Below are 19,467 nucleotides of genomic sequence, written 5' to 3'. Positions count from 1 at the left end.
TGTAGACATGACGCTCCCAGCAGCAGAGCTATGAGCCTGGCCTTGGGTAGGGCTGGAAGCTGTTGTGGCTCCTTTCTCTAGTTTTGTTTGTTTTTTTTTTTTTTTTTTTGTTTTGTTTTTTGGTTCTTTTTTCCGGAGCTGGGGATCGAACCCAGGGCCTTGCGCTTCCTAGGCAAGCGCTCTACCACTGAGCTAAATCCCCAACCCCTCCTTTCTCTATTCTGTCCTTACCTAAGCCTAAATTTCTCTTTCAGGCTTAGATAGGTTACCATCTTGGCTCTTGCCTTAGCTGTTAAACAAGGGTAGAAGCTCAGTCTAGAAAGGATTTGGAAAGGTCCTGGGTCAGGCCCAGTGGGAAAAGAAAGGAGAGAGGGGAAATGCAATGGGGAGGAGAGGGGAGGAGGGAGGAGGAGTCTTAGAGCAAACTCAGCTGGTGGAGGAAAGGAGCTGGGTGTATACGAGCACGAGCACGGAGGAAAGGATGCTAGGGTACACCGGGGAGGACCTGGTCCCGGGCCTGGTTTCTGGGAGGCACTGGAGGGGGACAAGCAAACGGGTATGGGGTTAAAGTGAGTCCCTGTAGAAGCAAGAGGCTTCAGAGCGGGGCGATGAGAGTAGAGGGAGCAAGCCTGTTTGCTCGCTTTCCCCAGTGCTCTGGAATCTGTGTAGAGCTTTTGGGTAAGTTTAAGAGCTTGGCCGAATCTAGCCTAAGGAATGGTGGGATAAGACCTACTTGGTGGCTACAACGCTAGCAAATCTCCTCCCTTCCCCAAAGGCTGCCTGCCCATTCAGTGCCCCCAACTCTACCCACTCAGTCTCACAGCTATGCTAGCCCCCACAAGTACCCTAGCCCAACTCCAAATCTGGTGAAGTACTAAGGGCTCCCAATCCAGACTCCAGCTCCAGTTCTTCCTGTTTCCCAGCCTGCCTCCCTCCCTTTCTCTAGCCTTCCCAATTTCAGCTGCCAAAAATCACCCTGTCTCTAGTGTCCTTTGTCCTGAGAGATGTTGCTGCTGGTGTGGGGCCAGACAAGGAACCCAGAAGAAGGCACTGGTGGGGCGCTGGGGGTGCTGACTTCATGGCTGTAGACTGGGCATGGCAGGCAGGCTGACTGGAGAAGAGTTGGGAGGAGCATGCTGTAGGCTATGCTGGGGACTGCCTCCATATTCCAACAATTGTTATAGGGAACCCTGTGACCAGGACCAAAGATGCTAAGTAATGACTTCAGATCTGAGAAAGTAAAGGACACTCCAGGGAAGGAAGGGCCAAGATGTGAGATGCCACCCCTCAGTTACCTCTTCCAAACTAGGGCCCGGACCCTCCTGGACTCCTCTAGTGTTCCCTGTCTCTAGCTCTTCTCTTTTCCTATCACTGACTGTCCCACCACGATACCACGCAGACCCTATTTATCTTGTGTTTCCTTCCAGGCCTAATTAATTCTCCTCCACTGTATTTGCCAAAGGAAATAGTTCTTAGTTGGATTGGAAGTCCCCACCTTCAGGTTTTATCAACCCATCCCAAACCCTAGAACGGGCATATGTCCCACCCACCCCCCACCGACCCCGCGGCCGCTCTCCCCCACCCCCACTTCTGAGACCTCTCATGCCTTCCTTCTCTCCCACAGAAGTATCTCTGGACTTTCCTCCAGCCTCCCTTCATCATTCCCAAATTCTTGTGGTTTGCATTCTTTTTAACACCAATCGCCGTCTTAAACTCTTATCTCTTCCAGAAACGCCATTCTCTTAGGGTGTCTTCTTCATCCTTTCCCGCCCAGGTCCACAAACTTCCATCGTAGTCTCTCGGAAATAGCTCTTAAACCCCTCCAGCCTCAGCTTCCTGCCCTTCCTCTCCATCTGTCCAATACAGCCCCATTATCCAAATCTCTACTTCAGTATTCCCCCAAACTCCACCTACTTCACCCCTGCCACCGCTCCTCTTGTCCCCAAACTTCTCCAGCCTCCCCAGGTCTGCCTTCGGAGTCCACAGCCCCTCCCACCCAGCCCTCTCCCGCGCGGGGCCCGCGAGCTCCCCACGCTCTGCGCCGCGAGGCCCTCTCTCTCCGCGCCCCGGCCGGCTTCGGCCAACTCGCCCGGCGCCTCCCCTTCCCCGATCCTCCGCCCCCCGACTGCCGCGCGCTCCCTCCCTCGCGTCTCCTCCGGGCCCCTCTCTCTCCTCCGTTCCTCCGCGCTCCCTCCTTCTCCCTCTTCCTCCCTGCTCCCATCCCCCTCTCCCGAGCGCCCTCCCTCCGCCGTCCGCTTTCCTGTGCGAGTCGCCGGACGCGCGGCCCAGCCCGTCCGTCCGCCCGCAGCCCCGCGCCGGCCGGGGCCTCGGGCCAGGACGTGTTTTGGGGTGGCAGGACTCGGGGCGGGCTAGGGGCGCGCAGCACGAGCGGCGGGAGGGTCGGGGGTCGCGGACCTCGCCGGGGCCGCGAGTGCGGGCGGAGGCGGGCGGCGCGGCGGGGGCGGGCGGCGCGTTCCGGGCGGGAGGGCGGGCGAGGAGCGCGAGAAGCCGATCGGGGCTGCGCGGGGAGCCGGGCATGGGGGCCGCCCTCCGGGGGGGCCGGGGCCGCCGCCGCCGCCGCCGCGGCAGCGACTGAAGCCGCGCAACAAGGAGGGGCGGGGAGTGGTCGCCGCCGTCCCCGGGAGGCGCCGGAGCTCGACTGCACTCGCTGCCAGCCAGCCGTCCCGAGCCGCTCGCAGGTAAGGTCCGCCGCCGCCGGCCCGGGCCGCCCCGTTCCGGCTCGCGGCTCCCCGCCCCCACCCTCCCGGTCCCCCCTCCCGCCGCCGCCTCCATTTGTTATTTTCCCGGTCGCGTTCCCTTATTGCGGGCACGACCGGGCCCGAGGCTGGGGACTCAGGGGGTGGGGCCGCCCGGAGGAGGGACGCGGGCCCGGGAGTCGCGAGCTCGGGAGGTGGGGGGGAGGAGGGTCTTGGTAGGAGGGCTGACGGGGCAGAGCGTCGCCAGGACCAGAGCCTAAAGGGGAGGAACGCCGAGGTGGAGACTTGGCGGAGGTAAACCGGGGGATGCTGTGCGGGTGGTTCGCGGAGAAGGCAGGACGGATCGGAGAGATGGCAGCGAGGTGGGGCGTGCAGGCTCCAGTAGCCCCACAGGCCCAGAATCCGTGTTCCAGAACCCAGGGTTGCGGGTTTTAGGAACAGGGAAGTGGGAACAGGGAAAGGGGTGTGGTAGGTGGTAAAAGGAGAATTGTGGTAGCCGAGAGGGGGGAATTGAACCTGGGGGGGAATGGAGATGAACCAGGAGAGGCCCATCTTTTTGAAGACGGACGTTTTCTGGGGGTGGAAATGGGAAGGCCGTATCTTTTGTGACTCAGTTTTCTTTTACCCCACTCCCGGTCACCTCTGACCCTGTTTTGCTAATCCCAGACCTAGTTACTTCGTGAAGGGGGCCACTGAGGCTTAGTAGTGTGAGTCCTCCTAACACTAATAAGAAAGGCAGCAATTCTGAAGGAGGAATTAGAAAGGTTGGGAGGATGGGAAAGAAGAGAGGATTGGGCAATCATATAGGCATTCCAAGGAATTGTGACCTCCGCCCTCACCCCCAAGCGTTGGATGCCCCGTAGCTGGGCTCTATCTAGGAGGTCTTCCTTACTGCTTTGATCTCAAAGATCTCCCTTTGTGCCTGGGGCGGGTTACTCTAAAGCTCCCTTCCCTGAGGGTACCGTGAGAAGGTCGGAGTTGCTTTGGCAACTAAGGTGGTAATAGTGGCAGCCAGATGGACCCCTGGGATGGTCTCTTGGGGGGCCCTTTTTTTTATCCATTTAGTTGTCATGGCAGTGAGCCAGTGGGGAGTCCAATAGGTGGGGATTCAGTATGTAGATTGGGCCTCAGTCAGCCTATAGCTTTGTCCTTGGTGGGCGGTAGATCTCTGGTAGGTATTTCTGGTGTTGCCCCAAGTAGGGGTCTCCTGAGGAGGTGCACCCCTTCTCCTCCAGAAGTCTTTTGGAACAAGTAACCCTGTTGCTTGCAGGTCATTCTTGCCAGTCTCTACCTGGGTATGGTGGAAAGATGAAAATATTGTTGTTCAGACTATGTGGTCTTGGGCTGGGGGGTGTAGCTCAGTAGTGTTATTTCTTAGCATGCATACATAGGCCCCGGATTTGAGCTCCAGAACCAAAAACAAAATAAAAAAACCAAGTTATACCCCCGTGGGCAATTTCTGTCGGTCTCTACCACTCTTACTGTCTTATAAACAGTTGATTCTTTGAACTGTTTTATTTTCTTGAATTCCTCTTTGGATCTCTCTTCTCCTGTCATTTCTCAGGGTGACCCTTTCATTCAAATGCCCTTTGGCCTTTATTCTGGACTTACAGAAATGGCATGGTTCTTCATGCCTGTCTGGGTGAGGGTGGCCCAGGGGAGGGCTGTGAAACAGCCTAGAGCAGAGCCGGATGCTCTGGAGACCCAGGTGTACTTCTCCATGTTCCTCTATGACCTTGGGCAAGTCACTTCTCTCATCTTTGAGCTTCACCTTCATTGTATGATGAAATGACCCCTGGCTCCTTCAACAGACCTGGGTTCTAACAGGACTTAGGGAGCTACGTTGTTATCTGCTGGTCTGTGCCTCGTGGATGTCTTGGTCACTTTCCTCTGACTGTTAATCTGGCAAATCTAGAATTATGAGGGGTGGTCGGTGACCCTGAAACACACCCTTTATGCTCTTCCCAGGGAATCTGTGACGTGGTCACTTTCTGACATTCCTGTCATATTTGCAGACTTGTTCCTTACTTTCTTTTTTTTTTTTTAATTTAATTATATTTATTTGTGTGTGTGCTGTGGTGCACATTCGGAGGTCAGAGGGTAACTTGAGTTCGTTTTCTTCTTCCGCCATGTGGGCCCCATGGTCCAACTCAGGTCATTCATTTCAGTAGCGATCTCTGGTTTTTGTTTGGTTTTGAGATGGACTTATATCCAGAACGGGCCTTGAACTCACTGCCTAAGGAAATGACCTTGAAATTGCCCCTACCTCTGCAGTCCTGAGATTGCAGGCAAGAACCACACCCTGTTTTATAAGGTGCTGGGGATGTAACCCAGGGCTTCTGGAACTCTCGTCCCCGGTCTCTGTTCCACACCCGTTTTCTCTGCCTACTCATGAACTCTTTTCTGATTTCTCATTTCCCTGCCTTCCTGGTTTTGGCCTTCCTTGTTTTCCTTTTGTGAGGAGGGAATGAGGAAAATGTGTGTGGCTGTCCTCGGTAGATGCTTCTAAATGTTAAAGGCAGCCTTTAGGTAAGATGGAGCGCCATTTGGCCAGTTAGTTTTACAGCCCCACGGTACCTGTGTTCAGACTTAACCTATGCTCTGGCCCCAGCCTCAGTCCCATCCCTTCCTCTGCCCATCTTTATCCCAGGAACTTCCGCCCCACTGAACACTGTTTTTCTATCAGATTTCAGCTGATTGAAAAAGGTAAGAAAGGCTCAGTGACTGCCCTGTTCTCCAAGGAACTTTGTTGTATTTTTTGACCTTTTGGGTCTCTTAGGATCCAAACTGGCTTGGTGAGCAGGTTCTGGGATGGGAGGAGACGGGTCGGGGCCTGATCAGGAAGCCAGCCACAGGTGGTCATGTCTGTTACCCTTGTCACCGGTATCCTCTTTGTTCGGTGCTATTCTTTGGACATTTGCTGCCTCTCCCTCCTCCTGTTTTTCCATCTGTAGTTCTGTGTTTTGAGAGGATTTCATGAAACTTGGACTAAACATGAACTTGCTATTCACCAGGGGTCCTGCCTTCACCTCTCCAGTGCTGGATTACAGAAGTGTGTCGTGGATACTGTGCTAAAACCAATCCACAAGCTAACTAGAAAGTGTGGTTATAGCTATAGTTGAAGTACACTGGTTTACTGGGCCAAGCATCAGTTGCAAGTTTGGACTTGGGGCTCTGTCCCATCCATTTTGTGCCCCTTAAGGATAAGTATTTAAGTTTCCTTGTAAGATTAGACTCACTCCTCCCTCATTGCCCGCCTCAATATTGTTTGGTGGTGTTGGGCAAAGAGTAATTACATTGTATTCCTTAGAGAAACTACATGTAAAAATGTCATTTACCTGTATCTCCCAACTCAGAACAAGTAGGTAAACTGTTTTCACCAGGGTACGCCAGTAATTTCAACACTTGAGACCCTGCCTCAAAAAACCCAAAACAATAACAACTAAAAAAGTCTACCTACATTCGCTTGGTTTAAAGGTCATTGACAATAGTTTAAAGGTCATTGACAGTAATACACTGGACTGGGTCACGTGCTCCTGGGAAGCTGAGATAGGAGATCCTGAGTTTGTAGCCAGCACAAGGTGCAGAGTGTCTCAAACAAGAACCAGACCTCCTGTGTGTATACATGATGACATTAGTGGAAAGTATAAAAAAGAAAACTATGACAATTGCATTTCTTGCTCTTAAACTATCTTACAGGCTGGGGCTTGGTGGCACACGCTTTTAATCGCAGCTCTCAGGAGGCAGAAGCAAGCAGATATCTGTTGAATTCAAGCCCAGTCTAGTCTATATAGTAAGATCCTGTCTCAGAGGAGTTAAAGAGAAAGAGAGGGGTGAAAAGGGGACCAGAGAGATGGCTCAGTGCTTTACAGCACTTGTTGTTCATGCAGAGGACCCAGGTTCAGTTCCCAGCACCCACATGATAGATAGCTCACACATCCTAACTCAAGTTCCAACGAGTCCGCTGTCCTCTTCTGACCCCCACGGGAACTAGGCGCACGCCCGGCACACATGCCTTCAGGCAAGCATTCATACCTAGAAAATTAAATTCAAAACCAGGGGGCCGGAGCTACAGTTGAGTGTGCTGGCCTGGCATGGTTTCAGTGCGCAACACCAAGTAAGCCTATAATCCCAGCACTCAGGGAGTGAAGGCTGGAGGAGCAGTCGTCGAAGTCCAGATGAGAATGGCTGACCCTGGAGACACAGATAGATGATGGTAGCCATGTTTTTACTGCTAGATACGATAGGTAAGGTGTCGGTGCCAAGTGAGAGGATGGGGTTAAAGTCTGTGAGTCTACACTGTATGTTTACCGGTATATTGTCTTTTTGTAGTTTTAAAATATTTTGAGTTGGGCCAGGCTGAGGTGGTGCACACCTTTAACCCTAGCACTGGGGAGGCAGAGACAGGTGGATGTCCGAGTTCAAGGGCAGCCCCACACAGAGAAACCCTGTTTGAAAATAGTTGAGTTGGGTTGGTGAGATGGCTCATGGGTAAAGGCACTTGCCATAAAGCCTGACAACTGGAGTTTGATCCCTGGGTCCCACATGGTGGGAGGGGATGTGACTCTTACAAGTTGACCTCTGACCTCCACGCATATATCATAGCATCTGCATACCTCTCCCTTCAGTCAGTCAGCTTATTTTGAATCTGGAGAATGTGAGTGCTTTGACATATCTTTTTTTTTTTTTTTTTTTTTTTTTTTGGTTCTTTTTTTTCGGAGCTGGGGACCGAACCCAGGGCCTTGCACTTGCTAGGCAAGTGCTCTACCACTGAGCTAAATCCCCAACCCCGACATATCTTTTAAGCACAGGAAATACTTATAATCATCCCTTGCTATCTGGGGGATTTGTTTTAATACACTACACACACACCAAAATGAACACATACTCAAGTCCCTGCATCTACACATACCTGCACACACTTCCGTGTTCTATAAATCAGCTGTAGATCATGTATAGCAATGTATGTAGATTTCATGTGAATATCTGATAGAGTTGACGTATTCAAGGCTGGGGTTACAAACATTGTAGACATGTCGTGCACAGAAGGTGAACAGTGGTTGAACGGCAGACACTGGAGGGGGACCTAGGGCTTGTGAGAAGGTGGGGCACTGTGGCAGCTTATGCCCACACATCATTCATTCTTATAGATGGAGCAGGGTGGTGACCATGTAGCAGATTCAAACTTTGTTTGGAACTTTCTGGAATTTTTCCTCCCAAATTTTGTCAGTCCAGGTTGATTAAATGCAACAGAAAACCTGGAAGTGGAAAAGACCACCTACCAGACAATACATCTTAAGGCTGTCTAAAAGGTTCTGCAGTTTTGAGGACGCCCAGATTTGGGGTTGGTGTTGGTGAGACTGCAGCTGGGGATCATAGATGGGGTGTTCTTCTGCATCATCTGGTGTGAAAAAAGAGGTTCTTATCTGTGTGACTGATCTAGGTCTTCTTAGAATTCTCTCCTACTTCTGAGGAGAGTTTCAGAGAAGCGAGTGTGGCCTTTGAAGTCAGATTTGCCGAGGGCTTGGTTCTGGCTTTGTTGCGGGGATCATTGTTCTTCCCTGTGGAAGGCAGGGCAGGTCACTGTTACAGTCTTCGAGCCTCAGGTCCATTACTTATGCCCACTTTAGAGTATGTTGGAGATGTTGCTGAAATCACTATGTAAAGCGCTTGACACAAGGAGATACTCAGCAAACTAATACTTCAGCCTCAATTCTTTGTGCTTGTTTGAAATTTGTACTCATGCATAGACAAACGTTTTGTTTTGCTTTCTAGATGGGAGCTTGTTGTTTAGTTTAGGCTGGCCTTGAATGTGTGATGCCCACAGCAGTCTTCTGAGTTGGCCTTGAGTGTGTGATGCCCACAGCTGTCTTCTGAGTTGGCAGTCCGGGCATCGACCACCACACCAGGCCACAGAAAACTCTCCAGGGCTTGCGAAGGGTAAAATCCAGCTGTGTGTTAGTGAGGTTGAAGCTCATAGGTACCTCTGGGCATTCTGTGTTCCCTAGAGATGAAGGGGATCATATTGTAAGAATCTCCTTCCCTTGGCTGAGGTAGCCTCTTGTGGTCTGCCTGAGGACTCAATGCCACTTCCTCAGGCCCCTACTGTTTCGGCGACAATATGAAGAAGCTGATGCCTTTTCCTAACAGATTCCCTGAGAACACCCGGCAAGTACCACGTGCCTACAACTGCTTCCCCGGTCACAGCTGTGGGGAGCTTGGGGTGCGGCAGACAAGTTTCTGTATTCAGCTGCCCAGGCAGAGGAGAATGGGGGCTCCACAGCTTGAAGAATGAAGACACGACAGAATAAAGACTCGGTGAGTGCAAACAACCGTAAGCAGGATGGCAGATCAAGGGCAGGGGCGGGGAAGCTAGGGAGAAGGGCTCGAAGCAGAGAACAGCAGCAGCATAGAGCCTAAAGGTGGGTGCTATAGAAGACATTACCTGCATCTATCCTGCTCTCAGATGTCAATGAGGAGTGGACGGAAGAAAGAGGCCCCCGGGCCCCGGGAAGAGCTGAGATCGAGGGGCCGGGCCTCCCCTGGAGGGGTCAGCACGTCCAGCAGTGATGGCAAAGCCGAGAAATCCAGGCAGACAGCCAAGGTACTCTGTCCTCTGGTCTCCACAGGATGCATGGCACTACAGCTGAGGGGTGTTTGGGGGGCTTCAGGTATGGCAGAGGCTTGAGATAGAAGGAATGTTCTCTTTTCCATAACAGAAGGCCCGAGTAGAGGAGACCTCTACCCCAAAAGCCAACAAGCAGGGCCGGAGCGAGGAGATCTCAGAGAGTGAAAGCGAAGAGACCAGTGCGCCCAAAAAGACCAAGACCGAGGTGAGAGACCTTGCAGCCATCGTGGCCTGTGTTCTGACGGTTCTTTCTGCAAACTTCTCTTGTGCACCATTCCCGCTCTGCTCTCTGCTTAGATCTAAAACCCTGTCTTGGTGCTTATTTGAGTGGTCCTGTGTATAATAGAGAACTTGTGAAACTTCTGTGAGAACAGTATACCATAATAAGACTGGGCCAAAGGGCATTGGAAGGGTGGGTGGGTGGGGCAGCGAAGCCTCCTTTATGGGAAGAACAAAAGCTTTAAGGGGAATGCAGAGACGAGGCTGGGTAGCTCACTTTGTGGAGTGCTTTGCTTAGTACATAGTGCTGAGTCCCAGCACGTAACATCTAAAGCTGGGCTTGGCGGTGCACATCTCTCATCCTAGCATTCGGAAGATGGACTTAGGAAAATAAAAATTCAAGGTCAGGTAGGCAGTGGTAGTGCAAGCCTTTAGTCCTAGCACCAGGGAAGCAAAGGCAGACAAATCTCTTGAGTTCATTCGAGACCAGCCTGGCCTTACAGAGTAAGTTTACCAGGACAGCCAGAGCCACACAGAGATACCTTATCTCAAAGAAACCAACCCCACCCCAAGAAAATTCATGGTTATCTTGTGCTACATGGTTAAGTTGGATATTAGCCTAGGTTATCTTAAACAGTCTTTAACAAAGGGGGATGGGGGGACACCTGGAGAGATGGCTCTTCAGTTGAGCACTCTGTTCTTCAGAGGACCTGGGTTCAATTCCCAACACCCACAACTCACAACTGTCTATAGCTCCAGTTCCAGGGGAATCCAACCAATACCCTCATACAGTCATACATGCAGGCAAAACACCAAAGCACATAAAATAAAAATAAGTAAATAAAATCTGAGAGAGAGAGAGAGAGAGAGAGAGAGAGAGAGAGAGAGAGAGAGAGAGAGAGAAACTAAGCCGCATTTGGGGATAGCCAAACAATACCTGAGATGAGAGGAGAGGCACACATGGCGGCTGTCTGCAGTCAGCTGTGAAGGGACAGTGTTGGAGATGGACACCTGACGGTCCAGTGATTGACCAGGCGGGAAGCACACTGACTATTAGGGAGCAGCTGAGATGTGGGAGAGGGAGGGAGGTGCTAGATGACCGAAGGCCTTGAGGAGCCTGCCTGTCACTAGCGCAGCAGTACTGAGGGAAGGAGTGACTGGGAAGGTGGTAGAGGAAGAGAGGGAATGTAGCCCTTCCCCCCACTGCAGGAGCTTCCGCGCCCACAGTCTCCCTCGGATCTGGACAGCTTAGATGGCCGCAGCATCAACGATGACGGCAGCAGTGACCCTAGAGATATAGACCAGGACAACCGAAGCACATCCCCCAGCATCTACAGCCCTGGCAGTGTGGAAAATGACTCGGATTCATCCTCTGGCCTGTCCCAGGGCCCGGCTCGCCCCTACCACCCACCTCCACTCTTTCCTCCTTCCCCTCCACCACCAGACAGCATTCCCCGACAGCCAGAGTCTGGCTTTGAACCGCACCCTTCTGTGCCGCCTACTGGATATCATGCTCCAATGGAGCCCCCCACATCTCGGTTATTCCAGGGCCCACCTCCTGGAGCTCCTCCCCCACACCCACAGCTCTACCCTGGGAGTGCTGGTGGAGGTGTTTTATCTGGACCCCCCATGGGTCCCAAAGGGGGAGCAGCCGCCTCCTCAGTGGGTCCCCCTAGTGGGGGCAAGCAGCACCCCCCACCCACTACCCCAATTCCAATATCAAGCTCTGGGGCCAGTGGCGCTCCTCCAGCAAAGCCCCCCAATACTCCAGTGGGTGCTGGGAACTTACCTTCTGCTCCACCACCAGCTACTTTCCCCCACGTGACACCAAACCTGCCTCCTCCACCTGCCCTGAGACCCCTCAACAATGCCTCAGCCTCTCCTCCTGGCATGGGGGCTCAGCCAATCCCTGGGCATCTGCCCTCTCCCCATGCCATGGGGCAGGGTATGAGTGGACTTCCTCCTGGCCCAGAGAAGGGCCCAACCCTGGCCCCCTCTCCCCACCCTTTACCCCCGGCTTCTTCCTCCGCTCCTGGGCCCCCAATGCGGTACCCGTATTCATCCTGCTCCAGTAGCTCTGTTGCAGCGTCTTCTAGTTCCTCCGCCGCCACCTCCCAGTACCCAGCTTCCCAGACCCTGCCCAGTTACCCTCACTCCTTCCCCCCACCAACAAGTATGTCTGTCTCTAATCAGCCACCCAAGTACACCCAGCCTTCTCTCCCATCCCAGGCTGTGTGGAGCCAGGGCCCACCTCCTCCTCCTCCTTATGGCCGCCTCTTGCCCAACAACAACACTCATCCGGGCCCTTTCCCTCCTACCGGGGGTCAATCCACAGCCCACCCGCCAGCCCCTGCACATCACCATCACCAGCAGCAGCAGCAGCAGCAGCCACAGCCACAGCCACAGCCGCAACAACATCATCATGGAAACTCTGGGCCCCCTCCACCTGGGGCATATCCTCACCCCCTAGAGAGCAGTAACTCCCACCATGCACACCCTTACAACATGTCACCCTCCCTGGGGTCTTTGAGGCCCTACCCACCAGGGCCAGCACACCTGCCTCCGTCTCATGGCCAGGTGTCTTATAGCCAAGCAGGTCCCAATGGTCCCCCGGTTTCTTCTTCTTCCAACTCTTCCGGGTCTTCGTCTCAAGCCGCCTATTCATGCTCACACCCTTCTTCATCCCAGGGCCCCCAAGGGGCATCCTACCCCTTCCCACCAGTTCCTCCAATCACCACCTCCTCAGCTACTCTTTCCACTGTCATCGCCACCGTGGCTTCCTCGCCAGCAGGTTATAAGACAGCCTCACCACCTGGCCCCCCTCAGTACAGCAAGAGAGCCCCATCCCCAGGGTCCTACAAGACAGCCACCCCGCCTGGATACAAGCCAGGGTCACCACCGTCCTTCAGAACAGGGACCCCACCTGGCTATCGAGGCACCTCTCCGCCAGCAGGCCCAGGGACCTTCAAGCCAGGTTCACCCACCGTGGGGCCGGGGCCCCTACCACCCGCGGGGCCTTCAAGTTTGTCATCTCTGCCTCCACCACCCGCGGCCCCGACTACAGGGCCGCCCCTGACTGCCACGCAGATCAAACAGGAACCAGCTGAAGAGTATGAAACCCCCGAGAGTCCGGTGCCTCCGGCTCGCAGCCCCTCGCCCCCTCCTAAGGTGGTGGACGTGCCTAGCCATGCCAGCCAGTCAGCCAGGTGAGCAGCCTAGGGTGGGCTTGAGTTGGGGTGGGTCTGGACGCTCTAGATGAAGGGGCTTTGCGTTCACGTCCAGCGTAGTTCTGGATTTAGAGACAAGCCGGTGGGGACTGCTTTTGAGGCTCACAGGTCTGCGCCCGGCAGGTTCAATAAGCACCTGGACCGTGGCTTCAACTCGTGCGCGCGCAGCGACCTGTACTTTGTGCCGCTGGAGGGATCCAAACTGGCCAAGAAGCGCGCGGACCTGGTGGAGAAAGTGCGGCGCGAGGCCGAGCAGCGCGCGCGCGAAGAAAAAGAGCGCGAGCGCGAGCGGGAACGTGAGAAGGAGCGCGAGCGCGAGAAAGAGCGCGAGCTGGAGCGCAGTGTGGTGAGTGCGTCACAAGGTGCGCCGCGCCTCTCCGGGTCCCGGGGTTGCGCCGCTGGTCGCTACGCCACCTGGCGGAGGGGAGGAGCTGCTGCAGCCCAGAAAGCTCAGGTTTCCAGACAGTGGGAGGATGGGTGGGATGAAGCCTTTTGACTTTGGACCGCTGGGACAGATGGGCAACCTGGGGTGAATAGCTTGTCCGTGTCTGTTATTTTGATTCCACTTCTATCTATATTCTGCAGAAATTGGCCCAGGAGGGCCGTGCTCCAGTGGAGTGCCCGTCCCTGGGTCCAGTGCCCCATCGGCCTCCCTTTGAACCTGGCAGCGCTGTGGCTACCGTGCCCCCTTACCTGGGTCCTGATACTCCAGCCCTGCGCACTCTCAGTGAATACGCCCGACCTCATGTCATGTCTCCTGGCAATCGCAACCACCCATTCTATGTGCCCTTGGGGGCAGTGGACCCGGGGCTTCTGGGTTACAATGTCCCAGCCCTGTACAGCAGCGACCCAGCTGCCCGAGAACGGGAGCGGGAAGCCCGTGAACGTGACCTCCGTGACCGGCTCAAGCCTGGCTTTGAGGTGAAACCTAGTGAGCTGGAACCCCTACATGGGGTCCCCGGGCCAGGCCTGGATCCCTTCCCCCGACACGGGGGCCTGGCTCTACAACCTGGGCCACCTGGCCTGCATCCTTTCCCTTTTCATCCGAGCCTGGGGCCCCTGGAACGAGAACGGCTAGCGCTGGCAGCTGGGCCAGCCCTGCGTCCTGACATGTCTTATGCTGAGCGGTTGGCAGCTGAAAGGCAGCATGCAGAAAGGGTGGCAGCCCTGGGCAATGACCCACTAGCCCGGCTGCAGATGCTCAACGTGACTCCCCATCATCACCAGCACTCCCACATCCACTCTCACCTACACCTGCACCAGCAGGATGCCATCCATGCGGGTAAGACCCTGTTTCCTGCTTCGCAGTGTGGCTCCCCCCATACCGTAACGTTCTTCCCTTCCTCCGGCCAGAATTCCCCTCTTCTGAGATTACTCTTCTGATCTTTGCTTCCTTGGCTTCCCTTCACACTGTCTCATGCCCTACGCATACCCTAGCCTTATATCGGCGATAGCAGACCAATATGGAGCCTTTTGAATAACCACCTTCCTCTTACCTTATACCCTTCCATCCCCTTCACATACCTGTGCTCCTGTTTGTTTGTTTGTTGCCGGCATCTCCTTTTCCTTGCATCTTCTGTGTTTCTGCCCATCCGTAGGTTCAGAACCATTTAGGGAAGTCTCTGTAACTGCCATAGGCAATAATGAGGTTACCCCTGTCTTACTGTAGCTTAGAGCCCAGAACACTGCCTGGCTGGCTCAGCCGTTCACTTTGAATTCCTTGATTCTTCTCACCCGGCTCCCTTGCTAGAGCGTTTATTTATTTGTTTAGTAAGTATACAGAACAGGGGCTTTTGGCGTTTTTTTTTTTTTGTTTTTGTTTTGTTTTGTTTTTGTTTTTTCTTTTTTCTTTTTTTCGGAGCTGGGGACCGAACCCAGGGCCTTCCGCTTGCTAGGCAAGCGCTCTACCACTGAGCTAAATCCCCAGCCCCGGCTTTTGGCGTTTTTATCTATCTCACTGTGCTCATACTTGTACCAGCTCCTAATAGTCCCTGTTATATTTCTTAAACTTAAAAGACAAGAATCGTTCCCTGACCCTATCCTCCATCTCTTCAGACCCATCCAGTCTTTGCTTATCCACTCTGTAGTATCCTGTCTTCAGTCTTCCGTGTCTCTTCTCCAGCCGCTCTGGCCATCTCAGAGGGTCCAGCCCCTCTGTTTCACCTTGCTTCTGCTTTGGATCCTCATGTCTGTCTCTTCACAGGCTAGATCCCTCCACCCCAATGCATGGTTGTCCCCAACCCTGCCTCCCGGTGACACCTTCCTCTTCTCTGCCCTCCAGCCTCCGCCTCGGTGCACCCTCTCATTGACCCCCTGGCCTCAGGGTCTCACCTTACCCGGATCCCCTACCCAGCTGGGACCCTCCCTAATCCCCTTCTTCCTCACCCTCTGCACGAGAACGAAGTTCTTCGTCACCAGCTCTTTGGTAAGGATGGAGGTGGGGATAGGGAGGCTCAAGTGAGGAAAGACCAGAACAGAGGAACTTGGGTGGTGGAGCAGGCCAAGTGGAGTCTGGAGAGAGATGTGAGCAGCTACAGTCGAAGTAGAGAACTGAGGTTCTTCTAAAGGAGCCTCCAGTGCTAGGGCTGATTCCGTTCCACCACAGGCAGGCAGTGGGTAGGATAGGTGGCGTAACTTTACATTTTAGCCTTAGCTTCCTCTGTCTGGAAAATGGCTGATCGTCCGTCCCCACGCAGCAATCACTTACTGCTATGGCTTCTCACAGCTGCCCCTTACCGGGACCTACCGGCCTCTCTATCTGCGCCAATGTCAGCCGCCCATCAGCTGCAGGCCATGCACGCACAGTCAGCCGAGCTGCAGCGCTTGGCACTGGAACAGCAACAGTGGCTGCACGCTCATCACCCATTGCACAGCGTGCCGCTGCCTGCCCAGGAGGACTACTACAGGTACTCCAGGCTGCCCCCACCCCAACCCCCAGCACAAGGGAAGTGGGTTATGGGTGTGGTCCAAGAGGACGCCAGGCCCTTTGGAGGGGGAAGCCTGCTGTCTGTCTCATCTCTGCCTTGCTTCTTACCTAGTCACCTGAAGAAGGAGAGTGACAAGCCGCTGTAGAACCTGCCATCCAGACAGCACCCACTGCTCCTTCATCCAGACCTTGGAGGACCACCCCCGACCTTTTGACCCCATCCCACCCCCAAGCCGAGGACAGGGTGCTGCCCACTTGCAGAGCTTCTGCAGCCGGGCAGAGGGAGGGAGGGAAGAAGGGACAGACAAGGTCAGGGCCCGGGGAAGTGGCAAGGGTGGGGACAGAAAGTGGACAGTATCTTGGACCAGGTCCCTCCTCCCATCCCCTGCTTTTCTTCTGTATGCCCAATCCTTGGTGGCCACTGCTCCTCCCCTAACCCGTTGGTGTGATTTTTTTCATCTGTTAGATGTGGCTGTTTTGCGTAGCATTGTGTGCTGCCCCTGCCCCATCCCTGTGTGTGCACCCCCTCGGCGATATGTGCCCCTTGCCCGTCCCACATTAATAATTTATATATATAAATATCTATATGATGCTCTTTAAAAACATCCTGACCAAAACATCCCAACAAAAACATCCTCACGGTGCCCCAGGAATGTGTCTGTGCTGTGTTTTTTATCTGGGAGGGGGTGGTTGGGGTGGGTAGGGTGACGGGGTGGGTAGGCTGAGAGGTCTGGTGGTTGTAGGGCAAGTGTGGAGGGATGGATGGGGTTTCCTTATGGAAACAGATGAGTTGGACAAGGTTCTTTTTTTTAAATTTTTTATTCATTTATTTTACACTTGCATGAAGCACACCAGAAGAGGGCATCGGATCCCATTCCACATGGCTGTGAGCCACCATGTGTTTGTTGGGAATTGAACTCAGGACCTCTGGAAGAGCAGTCTGCTCTTAACCACTGAGCCACTCTTTAGCCTGACAAGGCTCTTCTTGGTCTTGGAATCTCAGAATTACTCATGGGGCGCCCATCCTAGACCTTTGGATTGGGGAGTTAAGGCCCTTGAGGCCTTTCAGAGCAAGAATAGGTTCACAGTAAGCATAACCAAATCTACCTACTCAGACCTTGGGAGTACATCCCTGCCACCAGAGTGCTCCAGAGACAGAATTTCAGAGATCTGACTCCCTTTCCGTGGCAATAGTTTATAAATGATTTTGAAACAGTTAAATTGTGTAACCAGGAGGCCAATAAGATTTATTTTTAAAAGATTTATTTCTAATTAGGTGTGTGGGTTCATGTCTCTGCTTAGGAATGCAAGGCCTCAAAAGAGGCCAGAAGGTGTTGGGTCCCCTGTAGCTTGAATTAGGAAAGTTAGGAATTGCCAAGTAGGTTGAGCAAAGCAGGGCCATGGAGTCCAAGCTAGCCTTGAACTTCCTCTCAGTTTTTGTGCTGGTATCACAGAAGTGTGGCACCATGCCAGGTAGGGCTTGAGGTTCCAGAGTCCTTGTAGTGTGAGAGGAGAGGATGGGTGACAAAAACTTGTAAAGACAAGAATACAAGCCATCGGGGTTGGGGATTTAGCTCAGTGGTAGAGCGCTTGCCTAGCAAGCGCAAGGCCTTGGGTTCGGTCCCCAGCTCCGGAAAAACGAAAAAAGAGAAAAGAGAAAAAAAAAAAAAAAAAGAATACAAGCCATCGAGCCATTTCGCCTACCACTACCGTAAGATCAGTTCACGGCGGCTTTTGCTCTCCTAGCTCTTATTCTTGAGAAGCTCTTTTTTTCCCTCTTAACAACGAAGGGGCTGTGATTGGCTGTTTTCAGCCAATCAGCATTGAGTCATTTGCATAGCCCTATTAAGTGGTCACAAACTCAAGAAATGACTGGTTTTAGTAGACTTTTAGAATATTATTTACCGAACTGAATAAGAAAGTATGCTTTATGATTCATATATTGGTGGAGGGATGTGGAAATGGCACCCTGATCTCACCCTCACCAAAAGTGGAGTTGACGTCCTTCCCTGGCTCGCTACTGCAAAGCTTCCGCCAAGTGTTACAGCTCTTTTAGAATTTGTCTAGTAGGTTTTCTGACTTCGGTCGGAAAACCCCTCCCAACCTGACTGGTTTCTAATATCAGCAAGTAGTTACTGTCCTCGCCGAGCTGTGGGGCTGGGGGCTTTCGGCCCACTCTAGTTTCCTAGGAAGTACGCGTGTGCTAGATTCACTCTCGGGAACTTCCGCCTCCTGCAATACAGCTTCCTTTCTGCCTCCACTGGTCCGCAGCCGTGGGGGAGGCGGCTGGCTGCAGGCTCCTCCGGATCTCAGTGTTCACACTATTCAAGCACCGAGTGGCGTCCTATGGCGTCCGCCTCGGCTCAGCCTGCGGCTCTGAGCGCAGAGCAGGCCAAGGGTGAGGAGCCTAGTCTGGGCGTGGGCCGTCTTCTGGGGGGAGGGCGCAGTACTATTCGTTCCTTCTCCAAGTGGGGCCCTTGCCCATTAGGGCGAAGGGTTGGGAGGACGAGCTTATCCTCCAGATAAGCAGGCCTCGGTCCACTAATTCCCTGGCTCTCCCCTTCTCTGGGCTCGCCCGCCGTCCTCCGCGGACCTCTCTGGGATGCTTCGGTCTCGCAGTGGTCTTGGCGGAGGTGATCCAAGCGTTCTCGGCCCCAGAGAACGCCGTGCGTATGGACGAGGCTAGAGACAATGCGTGCAACGATATGGGCAAGATGCTGCAATTCGTGCTGCCTGTAGCCACACAGATCCAGCAGGAGGTTATTAAAGCCTATGGCTTCAGCTGCGACGGGGAAGGTGGGTCCTACAGGGAAGGGCGATGGAATGGACTGGGGGTGGGGCGCATGATGGCTCCTGGGTCGATTTCTTTCTCGCCGCAGGGCGGCAGTCACAGCAAACATTGCCACTCACAGCTCTGGGACTATACTTAAGCCCGGCCTAAAATGTTCTGACTCTTGAAACCAGGCAGTGCTGTCATGCGCCTTTCATCCCGACATTTAGGAGGCAGAAGCAGGCAGATCTCTGAGTTCGAAGCCAGCCTCGGTCTGTAGGGTGAGGCGTTCCGGTACAGTCAGGCTACACAGAGAAACCCTGTCTTGAAAAACAAACAACAACAAAAAAGTTCTGGCTCTTAAGCCCAAAGCCCTGGCTATCTTGGAACTCGTTCTGTAGACCACGCAGGTCTCGAACTCAGAGATTCTCCATCTACCTCTGCCTCCGGAGTGCTGGTATTAAAGGCAGTGCCAACTGTTTTAGGGCTTTTCCATACTGCATCCAGTTGTGCCTAGTGAAAACCCGGGAGGGGTTCGTTGAAGCCCTGCAGGACATCGGCGTGTGTCCCCCTTTGCAGATGCTTGCCTGACTACAAGGAGATCTCCTACTCTCAGGAGCCCCCTTGCCTGCCTCCACACACTGGTCTCCAGCATTGTGAGATGACTCGCTGCTTCTTGCAGGTGTCCTTAAGTTTGCCCGCCTGGTCAAGTCTTACGAAGCCCAGGATCCTGAGATTGCCAGCCTGTCAGGCAAGCTAAAGGCCTTGTTCCTGCCACCCATGACACTACCACCCCACGGGCCTGCTTCCGGAAGCAGTGTGGCTGCCTCCTGAGATTGATTCTTTTCTGTGTGCCGCTGCTATGAAGGAGGCCCTTGTGTTCCAGAGGATAATAAATGTGCTTGTGGCTAAACCTTTGTGTCAGTCATTCCTAGTCCTGATTACCCCCACTCGTTGCCGCCTCTGGCCTTTCCCCTCCT

General features: G+C 53.7%; 2 protein-coding genes, 1 long non-coding RNA gene and 1 other non-coding gene across 7 annotated transcripts; 3 read left to right on the top strand and 1 right to left on the bottom strand.

Annotated features, from left to right (window-relative positions):
* The first annotated feature begins 2,564 nt into the window (after nucleotides 1-2,564).
* Atn1 (atrophin 1) lies at nucleotides 2,565-16,370 on the top strand. Of its 2 annotated transcripts, none has more exon segments than NM_017228.3 (10): nucleotides 2,565-2,699; nucleotides 8,868-9,035; nucleotides 9,184-9,321; nucleotides 9,437-9,550; nucleotides 10,774-12,770; nucleotides 12,915-13,137; nucleotides 13,377-14,073; nucleotides 15,073-15,216; nucleotides 15,517-15,697; nucleotides 15,830-16,370. In NM_017228.3, coding segments are annotated over 9 exon segments (3,555 nt in total). In that variant the 5' UTR covers nucleotides 2,565-2,699; nucleotides 8,868-9,008; the 3' UTR covers nucleotides 15,864-16,370.
* LOC147995059 (uncharacterized) lies at nucleotides 3,285-15,695 on the bottom strand. Of its 2 annotated transcripts, none has more exons than XR_015686992.1 (4): nucleotides 15,177-15,695; nucleotides 14,316-14,419; nucleotides 7,630-8,721; nucleotides 3,285-4,008 (listed from the first exon to the last, which is right to left on the bottom strand). It is a non-coding gene; the product is annotated as an uncharacterized LOC147995059 (long non-coding RNA). The 2 variants fall into 2 exon arrangements; XR_015686991.1 differs by lacking the exon at nucleotides 3,285-4,008 and adding an exon at nucleotides 9,163-9,363 and having other exon boundaries at nucleotides 7,674-8,721.
* A 1,383-nt stretch (nucleotides 16,371-17,753) lies between the features above and the next one.
* Nucleotides 17,754-17,815, top strand: LOC120102610 (U7 small nuclear RNA). Its single transcript, XR_015687312.1, has one exon. It is a non-coding gene; the product is annotated as a U7 small nuclear RNA (small nuclear RNA).
* Nucleotides 17,754-19,400, top strand: Grcc10 (gene rich cluster, C10 gene). Of its 2 annotated transcripts, none has more exons than XM_087655424.1 (3): nucleotides 17,754-18,115; nucleotides 18,337-18,513; nucleotides 19,067-19,400. In XM_087655424.1, the coding sequence occupies exons 1-3, from the start codon at nucleotides 18,064-18,066 to the stop codon at nucleotides 19,150-19,152; spliced, it is 315 nt and encodes a 104-aa protein (XP_087511550.1). In that variant the 5' UTR covers nucleotides 17,754-18,063; the 3' UTR covers nucleotides 19,153-19,400.
* The last annotated feature ends 67 nt before the right edge of the window (nucleotides 19,401-19,467 follow it).

Source organism: Rattus norvegicus, chromosome 4 (assembly GCF_021556685.1).
Source record: "Rattus norvegicus strain SHRSP/BbbUtx chromosome 4, alternate assembly SHRSP_T2T, whole genome shotgun sequence".
NCBI classification, from domain to species: domain Eukaryota; kingdom Metazoa; phylum Chordata; class Mammalia; order Rodentia; family Muridae; genus Rattus; species Rattus norvegicus.
This window is presented reverse-complemented; position numbering and strand designations above follow the sequence as displayed.

Coding starts and splice junctions, on each gene's coding strand:
- Grcc10 (XM_087655424.1), top strand. CDS start 18,064: ATGGCGTCCGCCTCGGCTCAGCCTGCGGCTCTGAGCGCAGAGCAGGCC. Junction 18,116..18,336: donor GAGCGCAGAGCAGGCCAAGG/GTGAGGAGCCTA, acceptor TCGGTCTCGCAG/TGGTCTTGGCGGAGGTGATC. Junction 18,514..19,066: donor CTTCAGCTGCGACGGGGAAG/GTGGGTCCTACA, acceptor CCCCCTTTGCAG/ATGCTTGCCTGACTACAAGG.